This window comes from Ipomoea nil, unplaced genomic scaffold, assembly GCF_001879475.1.
Source record: "Ipomoea nil cultivar Tokyo-kokei standard unplaced genomic scaffold, Asagao_1.1 scaffold2280, whole genome shotgun sequence".
In the NCBI taxonomy this organism is placed as follows: Eukaryota; Viridiplantae; Streptophyta; class Magnoliopsida; order Solanales; family Convolvulaceae; genus Ipomoea; species Ipomoea nil.
Genome location: NW_017618708.1, coordinates 3262186 through 3272521, shown reverse-complemented (window position 1 = coordinate 3272521; position 10336 = coordinate 3262186). Strand labels below are relative to the sequence as shown.

The 10336-nt window shown below is 42.5% G+C and overlaps 1 protein-coding gene across 1 annotated transcript; it reads right to left on the bottom strand.

Moving 5' to 3' along the window:
• Positions 1-2074: 2074 nt before the first annotated feature.
• Positions 2075-3088, bottom strand: LOC109150794. The gene has a single exon (XM_019298773.1). The coding sequence runs from the start codon at positions 3086-3088 to the stop codon at positions 2075-2077; it is 1014 nt and encodes a 337-aa protein (XP_019154318.1).
• Positions 3089-10336: the final 7248 nt, after the last annotated feature.

Here is a 10336-nt window from a genome sequence, read left to right as displayed (position 1 = left end):
ATAAGCTATCATCAGCAAAGAAAAGATGAGAGATAGGCGGAGCACCCCTTGATACTCTACATCCATGTATTAAACCCCTTCCTTGTGCTTGTTGTAACAACATAGAGAGTCCTTCAGCACAAATTATAAACAGGTACGGAGATAATGGATCCCCCTGTCTTAAGCCCCTGGTTGGTATTAGTGATTCACTCCGTGTCCCATTCACCAGGAAATTATAGGATACCGTCGTAACACACATCATAATAAGATCAATCCACTTATCATTAAATCCGAGGGCCGTCATCATACCTTTCAAAAAAGGCCATTCCATCCGATCATAAGCTTTCGCCATATCTAGTTTTAAGGCACTCCAACCCACCACTCCACACTGTTTCCTGTTCAAATAATGGCCAACCTCTGAGGCAATCAAAATATTATCCGTTATCAACCTACCTGGTATAAAAGCACTCTGGGATTAAGATATAATACTATCCATTAGGGGTTTCATCCTCCGGGTTATCATTTTGGCCATAATTCTATAAATCACATTACTAAGCACAATTGGTCTCAAATCAGTGACCTGATCAGGAACATCTTTCTTAGGAATTAATACAACATCGGTATTATTCAAACCAGGTGGCAATGAGCTTGCATTCAGACAGTCCACAATAAAAGACGAGATATCACCCCCCACAATATCCCAAAAATTTTGATAAAAACCCGGGTTCATCCCATCCAGCCCTGGTGCCTTATCAGGATACATTTCAAATAGTGCATCTTTCACCTCACCAATCTCAAAGGGCCGCATTAATAACTCATTCTGTGCCTGAGTGACTCGTGGCGTAATATTGTTATAGATCAGATCACCGCTTATGGGATTATTAGTTGTAAAAATGTGTTTAAAATAATCCAGAACTACACCCGCCATATCATCCCCTTCCATCCATTCACCACGACCATTCATAATTTTAATTAAAGTATTCTTATTCCTTCGGTTCGAGGCATACCTGTGATAAAATTTCGTGTTGGCATCAGCATCCTTGAGCTAGTGCTGTTTGGCCCTCTGCTTCCAGTATGCATCCTCCTGCATCTCCACTTGGCATAGGTCCGTTTCCAGGCGGTTATACTCATCCAGGGATGCATGATCAGTACATCCCTTGAGTTGATCTTGCCTTCTCCGGAGCTGCTCAATCTTTTCCCCAAACTTATGGTAACGGTCTCCCCCCCCCCCCCCCCCGCCCCCATCGGGTTAACCGGTTTCCACAATGTGCAATACAACCTTGTGTTCCCCTATCCCTTCCTTCCTCCCATGAGTCAGCAACTACCGCTCTACATCCCTCATCATAGAGCCATGCCATCTCAAACCGAAATCTTCGGCCCCCACCCCTCCTATTCCCATATTGTCGAATCCCCATGAAAATAGCTGAGTGATCTGACCGTCTAGTCCATTGATTTGCAACCGTGACCCCATTTACAAGATCCCTTCAGCGGTTAGTGACTAGTACCTTATCTAGCTTTTCCTGAATCCATCCAGGAGTGCCTTTGCCCGTTTGCCATGTGAACTGATTACCACTCATTAGTAACTGTGCCAAACCACACTGATCAATAGTCTCTCCAAAGCCGCGTAAGAGACTGTTCGGATGTGGATTTCCTCCTTTCTTCTCATACTGATACAGGAGATCATTAAAGTCGCCAATCACAACCCAGGGTAGCTCAGATTGTGTTGCAAACTGTTTCAATAGATCCCATGACTCAGTCCTCTGTGTACGTTCTGGATAGCCATAGTAACAAGTCATTCTCCAATTCGGAAAACCACTTATATCAACCTCCACATCAATGTGTGTCTTCGAGTAACCCAGTAATCTTGCAGTATTATTCTTCCTCCAAAGCAATGCTAAACCACCACTACGGCCTGTATTATTAATATAAAAAAGACCCTCGTAACCAATCTTAACACGAACACATTCTGCATGTATTCGTGCCACTTTCGTTTCCATCAAAAATATAAAATCAGGCTTCTTCTTGGACACCATGTCCACAACTGCCCAAACTGTCCGTGGATTGCCCAAGCCACGACAGTTCCAACTCAGAGTACTCATTGTTGTGGGCGGGTCTGGGAACCAGAGCCCGCCTGATGCAAGTTTTTTGAGCTATCTGCCATGTTAATATTCGTATCAGCCAATTGTCTATTATCCTGCCTGCGACGCTTAGCCACCACCGTTACCCCCTCCTCCTCCTCCTCCGTTCGGCCTTGTTCTGTTACTGCCGGATTTTCCGGCGCCTCCCTCACGGGTTCCAGGCGGATCGGTGGATCATCCGCGGTTAGTAGCCATGACTCACCGACTGGCCGTGGTCCTCTTGCCTGACCAGCTCGCATCCATACACCATAAGGATATTGTTCAGGAGTCAAAGTCGAGTTTCTAGCTTTCAAACAGAACTTTTCCGAATGCCCCAAAAGTCCACAGAAAAAGCAAAAAGTATGTAGTCTCTCGTATTTGAAATTCACCCATCCCCAAGACTTGTCCCGGCGAATCAATTTCATCCTTCTCTTCAGGGGTTTATCCATAGACATACAAACCCTAATTCGGTAGAAAGCTTTGAGCGGCCCCTTCATTTGTCTTTCATCGATCTTTAAGAATTTCCCCAGAAAGTTCCCTGTCTGTTCAAGTACCGGTACCGTATTATAACCAACTGGCAGGTTGTACACCTGCACCCATAAATCCACAGTATCAAGCACCATATCCTCCGGCAACTGACCATCCTTCACATCCTTACACAGCAGCGTACAATTCTCAAAGGACCACGGTCCCTCATCCATAACCCTTCGGACATCCGTTATGTGATGGAATACAAATTGAAAAAGATTCGGTTGGAGCTCCGTGATATGCACACCACTAACCGGTTTCCATGCCGAGGCCATAACCTGTCGCATATACTCAACCTTGATCAACCGTTGAGTCAGAAAACGGACGACCACCACCCAAGAATCCGCTACTGCCGTTGCGCCATCGTCGACCGCCGGCGCCTCAACACCGGCGTCCTCATCCTCCAATACAATATCTGCCCATCTGTTCGACAGCCCTGCTATCTCAGCCTCAGACGATGCCATGTCTGCAGTTTAGAAGCCTGCCGATCGTGTTGTTCTTGCGTGAACCTCCGTCGAAAACTGCCTCGCTATCGAAACCCTAGTTACGGGAGAGAATGAGAGAATCCCTTACGGAGAGGGAAAAAAAAGACACTGAAGTAATCTAATAAAACTAAATAACTAATAATATAATTCCTAATTTCTAATATATATATATATATATATATATATATATATATATATATATATATATATATATATATATATATATATATATATATATATATATATATATATTTTTTTTTTTTTTTTTTTTTTTTTTTTATTTTTTATAGTTTTCGGGGACAGGTATCCCAGTCCCCGATTCCCGATCCCCGGTATTTTTCCCATCCCCTACGGGAACGGGGCACATTGCCATTCCTACTTTTAATGTTGTGCTTTGCTTCCGACTCACTTACCATTCGAACATACATACAGACAAATATTTGTGCCGTCACAATTTGTATGTTTTTCTATAACATCCCCGAAATTAGACATAATTTAAAGCATTCAAACTTAGGAAATAAGATAAAGTCTAACCATCATGATATAAAACTTTGCGGAAGCTAACATTATAGTACGGGATGTCATGCCACATCTAGGCCAACAAACCTAGATGCACAGGCTAAACTAATTAATCATTCATCAGTACGTCAACAATATTCAAGTGGCTCACAGGCCAAACAACCTAAGACTAGAAAGGTAAGCTAGTCTAAACCGGGGCTCCATCTAACGCGCTCTCGGACCGACTAACCATACTTGAAAAATATAAGGTTAGACAACCATTAGCAATAATGCTAAGCAACCCAACTCCAACGTGTTGAAATACATATTCATATACTTTATAGATAAAAACATTTTGAGGCTTGGAAATACATAAGTATATCACTAAGCAACACTACTTTATAAATCATGAGGAATATAAGCAATATTCGACTCTTCGAGAGATGTACTCGACAATACCAATCAACACACAAGAATATCAATAGAATCAACCCAACAAGACAATGATAATGGAATAAGGATAACGAGCAAGATAGGTGATAGGGAATATACCCCGGGTTTAGCCTCCCCGTACGCTTCGTGCTCCTATTTGGGTCGGGGTCAAACAGTTCGGGTCATAAGTCCGGGTTGACGGGTCAAAGTCAATGGGTCAAGTCCTATATAAAGGGCATTAGCCCTCATTGTAAGGGGTTCCTCTTCTCCCCTCCCTACACTCCCTCTCCCTCCTTCTCTCTAGAATATGTACTAGACAACATACAAGAACACCCATGAATAAAATGCCTTCTTGAGCTGCATTTATGTCTTCTTCCCTGCTTTATACATACGGTATACACCATCGACGCTCTAAGTCCGATTAGGTCGGCATTGCCACCACCGGCGCTCTAAGTTCGGTTAGGGAAGCTATCATACCTACTCCCTTATGTTGACAATTCTCATAACTAAGGGAGTGGGGGGCTACACTAATAGGGTTGTAGAGCATGCCCCCTCGGCCTGTGGAACTTGCGCACTGTGTACCAGCGAGTCCCCCCACTGTGTACCAGCGGGTGGAACCACGGGTGGACAACCACCCGCCGTTCCCCCCGCTGTGTACCGAACCTGTAGAGAAATTCCCTTCGGGGAAAATTGCAAAAAAGTCCAAGTTCAAGTCCAAAACACCAAAACCTCACATACAACAATAAGGGAACTTGAACACATGAAAAGCCCAAAGAATAGCATTTATGAACCTTAGATACAAGCTCTAAACATGCATAAACACAAGATTATGTATCAAATCACTCACAACATCAAGAGTAGCAAGAAATTTATATTATCAAGTAGAAAATAGGTTTTGTAGCACATGGATTACCTCTTAGCTCAGCAAATCACCACAAGCACCTCTATATCAACCTAGCCTCTCAACACCTACTTGATCTTCATCAAACTCCCCAAACCCAACAAGATAGAAGAGAGATTTTAGAGAAATAGGATGGAGATCTTGAATAGAAAAGGTGTAGGAAGATAGATCTTACCACTTCTAGCCTTGGAGTGTTAGAAAGTTGGAGTCTTGGCTTGGATCTCTTGAAGAAACGTGAAGATTAACTATAGGGTTTTCTTAGAGAGAAGGAGGAGTGGAGAGCAAGAAAGAAGGGTGTAGAGAGATGGAGAAATCCTGAAATGTGTTGGGGTGCCTTGGCTAGGGTAGGGTTTTAAGGTTAGATGTAACACCCCCCCCCCCCCCCAAAAACACATGCTATAAAAAGCCTTAACACATGCAGATAACACAACTAAACAACTAGCACAGCGGAAGATTAAAAGATAACTGGATAAACATAAATCCAAGTCATGGTGTGTTATGCCATGTTCACCAATAAAGATGAACGCTACGGCAAAATCTGCATGGTTCACAACTATCCCAAAATTCACATGTCTATAGCTAAATCGGGTCACAGGCCGTAAGACAAACGAAAGGAGCTATACCATCGGACACTAGACATCACCTGAAAGAACACAACAAAAACATGGGACGACGCCCGGTCAGCAAATAATGCTGGTAACCCACCAATACCTGTTAAGTATCATACATAGATAGGATATATATACAAAATCATTTCAAAACGGAATACATATATATAAGTGTAAAACCAAGAGTAAACACCAACTCAAGACTCATCACTCTCAAAGATAACACGGGAACACATCCCAAGACCACAAAGGACAACAACAACTCAAGGATAAAGACACGAGAAATGGCAACACATGCCTTTGTGACTACACATGTCACAAGAAGAGAACACACAACCACGACTACACAAGACCTCGTGACATCACACATCACGAGTTAATATGCCTTCCTTATGCCCTGTTCCAACCTTTACCTCCAGGACCCCTGTACACCAAGTCCAACCTTATTCCCCCGGGAACCGTCGTTCCCCCTCCAATAGTCCCTCCAACAAAACCACCGATTTCATAGTACACGAGGTACCGTACACACACATGGCAACACATGCCCTGGATAACACATGTTATCCCAGTAATAATCACGTGAACCTTACACAAAGCCCACAGCTTCATAATCACGTCACGACCACCTCGAGGACCGCTGCAATACATTGGTGACTAGTGTCCCATACCACTAATCGTGCAATCCAGGTAAAGCCACACACGCATCACACCTCAACAGGAATCAATCAACGGATCACAACGAAGGTATGAAACATACTCAATCAAGGAATGGATCACAGTCCAACAACAACAACGATGAATAACACAAGTTATCATCAACCAATAAGAAGGTACAAATAACACACATGCTAGCATTTAAACACCGAACTAGCATGCTTATCAAACGGGTAAACCAAGCGTAGTTCTGAAGAACACTCAAGACTCATAACGATTCAAAGAAACACAATGTTGAACACTTAGCACGATTCAAGACACCAAAACCTACATGGAATCCTACCATATAGTTTTAGACATACGAAACATCAAGAAGACGCACAAATAGTTCCACAAAATAACATCGGGAAGTCCAAAGATCAAATACCGAGTCAAAAGAATCACGGGGAACAAATCCCCAAACATCACCACACATGTACCCGCGGTTCCGCCCGCGGGTACAGGCTACCTCAACCATTGTACCCCACGGGTGGGCGACGGGTGGGCCTCCTATCCGCCGTTCCGCCCACGGGTACACACCTGTACCACAACAAATCCCTTCGGGGATTTTTATCTCCAAACTCAAATTCAAATCCAAAACATGCCAAATCTCACCCAATACAACAAAATGACTTGAATCATAGGAAATGCCAAGCAATGGCACAAAAGAACCCTAAACACAAGCTCTAGATATGCATTTTCACAAGACAAATGCATAAACACTCACATTTCATAGCAAAACACAAGTAGAATCCAAGAAATCACATATAGGTAAGCAAAATAGATTTTGTAGAGCATGGGTTACCTCTTGTAGACTAAAAGACTTCACTTTACACCTTAACAAGCTCTTTTCAAGGTTCACCTTCCAAACCCACTTTAAAAACAAACCAAAAGATCATAAATATCCTACCTTTAAGAAAAAGACACCTAAGATGAAACCAAAAACACAAGATGAACTTAGATCTTACCCTCCTAGATGCCCAAATATAAGAAAGGTTGAATCTTGGAAGCAACTCTTGAAGTCTTGGCAAGGCCTTAACTTGGCTTGGAAGAAAAGCTACTCACCTTTTTAGAGAGAAGGTAGAGCTAAATTTTTAGAAAGTGTAAGGGATAGAATGAAGATGTCTACTAGGTTAGGTTATAATACTAACACTAGGTGAAAGGTCAAGAATTCCCTTACTAACATTAGGAAATGTAAGGAACAAGGGAACTCCTTACAAAGCTCAATGTACAACTTTGACTTTGGGTTTGACTAGTCAATTACTAGTCCCCGACTATTAAATTTCAGGAATTTAAGGAATTAAATTACGAATTGAAATAGGATTAATTACTTAATTAATCCCTTAATTGAATTCGGATTTCGGGGTGCCACATTAGAAATGGTGAAAAGACAAAAGGGCCCCTTCTTTCCAAAAACAAGTTAGGAGGACAACAAAGTCTAGAGTAGAAGGAATAAAGCATAAGGTCTACCCATTGACTAAATTAAAATGCTAAGGGATTTGGTCAAACTAGGTCCCTTAACTAATTTCAAAGGGAAATTAAGAAAAGAATTGTAAGGTCACAAGGAATTAATTAAGAAATTAATTCGGGTTTAAGGAGTGAATTTTTGGGGTGTCACAGTATTAATGATCGACTTATTCTTTTTTTGTAAGCTTTAATTGTTTTAATTTATGCTGAAATTCGGGGGTGTTACAGTTGGTATCAGAGCCTAAGTTCGACCCTAAGTTAATGCCTTTAGGATAAGACTTTAAGATGTTACGTTTGAATTCTAGGTGCTTATGTACTTAGGATGCAAGAATCTTAGGACGTGCGGTGAGATTGTGAGTTTTTTTATCGCTTTCTGTTAAAGTTTTCCTATGCTTGCTCTCTGTCTAGCTTTTATTCTTGTAGTTAAGACACCAGGTAAGGGTGCCTGTTCCTGACCCACATCTATAACTGATTTTAACCCTGTAGAATCTAGGATGACACCACCAAGAAACCGTGCAAGGACCCCTGAGACACCTACTAACGAACAGTTGGTTCAGAACTTGAATCAGTTTACTCAGATCGCCCAGGCACTGAGTAACAACCTCCTTAACAACAACAACCGTCCACCATCGAACGGGAACGGCGATGTAGCCCGCCAAGGGTCAAACCATCGCCCCCTATCTTCGTCGAGGAAGAAGATCCCGCGACACTCGAAGAATGGATCCGAACGTTCGACAAAATTTTTGAAGTAGTAGGATGCCCGGAGGAACATCCAGTCGAACTGGCATCATTCTACTTTGGGCACAAGGCAGACTTATGGTGGGTACACGAATGCCCGATCTATAGACAAGAACCGGGTTTCAATTGGGAAGTCCTAAAGACCAATCTGCGAGAACGCTTTTATCCCGCGCACGTAAGAGCGGCCATATATGAGGAGTTCCTTCACTTGAAATAGGGAATCACTACAGTGGTAGAATATCACAAGAGATTCCTAGAATTGGCTCGTTTCGCACCCGTATTGGTACTAACATAGGCAACTAAGGTAGAGAAATTCGTTGGTGGGCTCAACTTTGAGGCTAGGAAGGCCTTGACCGTAAACAAACCAAGGACCCTTAACGAAGCCTATACCAGCGCCGCCGATCTCTATCGGATCCAATTGTTGCAACGAGGAGTCCAAGAACAAGTGAAGAGGAGGAATGACATAAGCAGAGGCCCTAACCCCAAAAGAGCAAAGAGCGATCTCAACGTAAGGACAACTTATCGGCAAGCCCAAGGCCCGCCTAGAGGAAATCACGAGGGCAAGGGAAGGCATTTCCTGTGCAAGAGGTGTGGCAAGGACCACCTAGGGAAGGATTGCCAAGGGAACACCGTGCTGTGCTATAACTGTGGGGAGAAAGGCCATAGGTCCTTTGAGTGTTGCCAACCCGCGCGTGCAAGACCACCGGATACAGGGCAACAAGGAAATGCGAACAACCGAGGGGTATATGGAGCGCCCGGGAAAGTGTTCATGATGAGCCGCCCTCAAGCCGAAGCCGAAGCCGGGATCAGAGCCGAAATCGAGGATGACGCTGAAGCCTCAACCGTAGGAGACGAGGACCTTACAGGTAACCCTCTTTAACCCATCCTCGTTACCATAAAGCTTTTACCTTGTACAGTTCTTTGAGCCCCCCGTTGTTTCGAGTAGAGTTAATTAGTTAAATCTGATTGGTTTAAATCATTGTTCCGTCTTTTGAACTAATTGGAATAATTAGTTGTGCCCTCATGAATTATGAGACCTTGGAAATAACACTTGGTAAATCTAAGGAGACAACTAAGGAGTTTAACTTAGAGTTTTTAATCCTACCTAAGGCAATGGATGGTAAAAATCTAAGGAGCATAAGGAAGATGAACCAAAAACCTTAGAATAAGCCAAGTGTAGTGTGATACCCCAAAAATTCAATCCTTAAATAGAATTAATTATGTAATTAATTCTAATTAATTATGTAATTAATTCTAAGCTTTCTCATGAATTTCCCCTCCCAATTCTTTAATCAAAAGTTGGAGGACTTGAATTGACCAATTCCTTGGTCAATTGATTTATTAGAAAGAAAAAGGGACTTTGAGCTTTATAAGTTGTACATGGCCTTTTATCTTCCTAGACTTTTAGTAAGGGTATGTTTGTCTTTTCACATTTGCTTGGCATTCAAGCCTTTCCCTAGCAAGATCACATTTCATTTCCCTCATTTGGCAAGACACTCTAAACTCTCCACCCTCTCTCTAGAATAGTAGTTTTCTTCCCAAGCCATGTTAAGTCCACCTTCTTCCTTGCAAGGGGTCTCTCCAAGATTCCACCTTTCCATCATTAAAGCACTAGGAAGGGTAAGATCTTAGCTTAGTTGGTGTTTTTGAGTAGCTTTGCATAGTCTTTGTCTAAGTTGTGGTACTTCTTTGTGTGGTTTTGGTTTTGTTGAGAAGATTTGGGTGAAGAGGAACCTCAAGGAGAAGTCTAAGGAAGAGATTTGTGGTCTACATCGGTAACCCATGCTTTACAAAACCTATTTTACACTTGCTATGATGATTCTTGACATTCTATTTGATGTTCTTGATGTTCTTGTGAGATTTGATGCATAATCTTGTGTTTATGCATGT

What these genes read in the sequence shown, in the direction of transcription:
- LOC109150794 (XM_019298773.1), bottom strand. Translation starts at nt 3,088, where the DNA reads ATGGCATCGTCTGAGGCTGAGATAGCAGGGCTGTCGAACAGATGGGCA.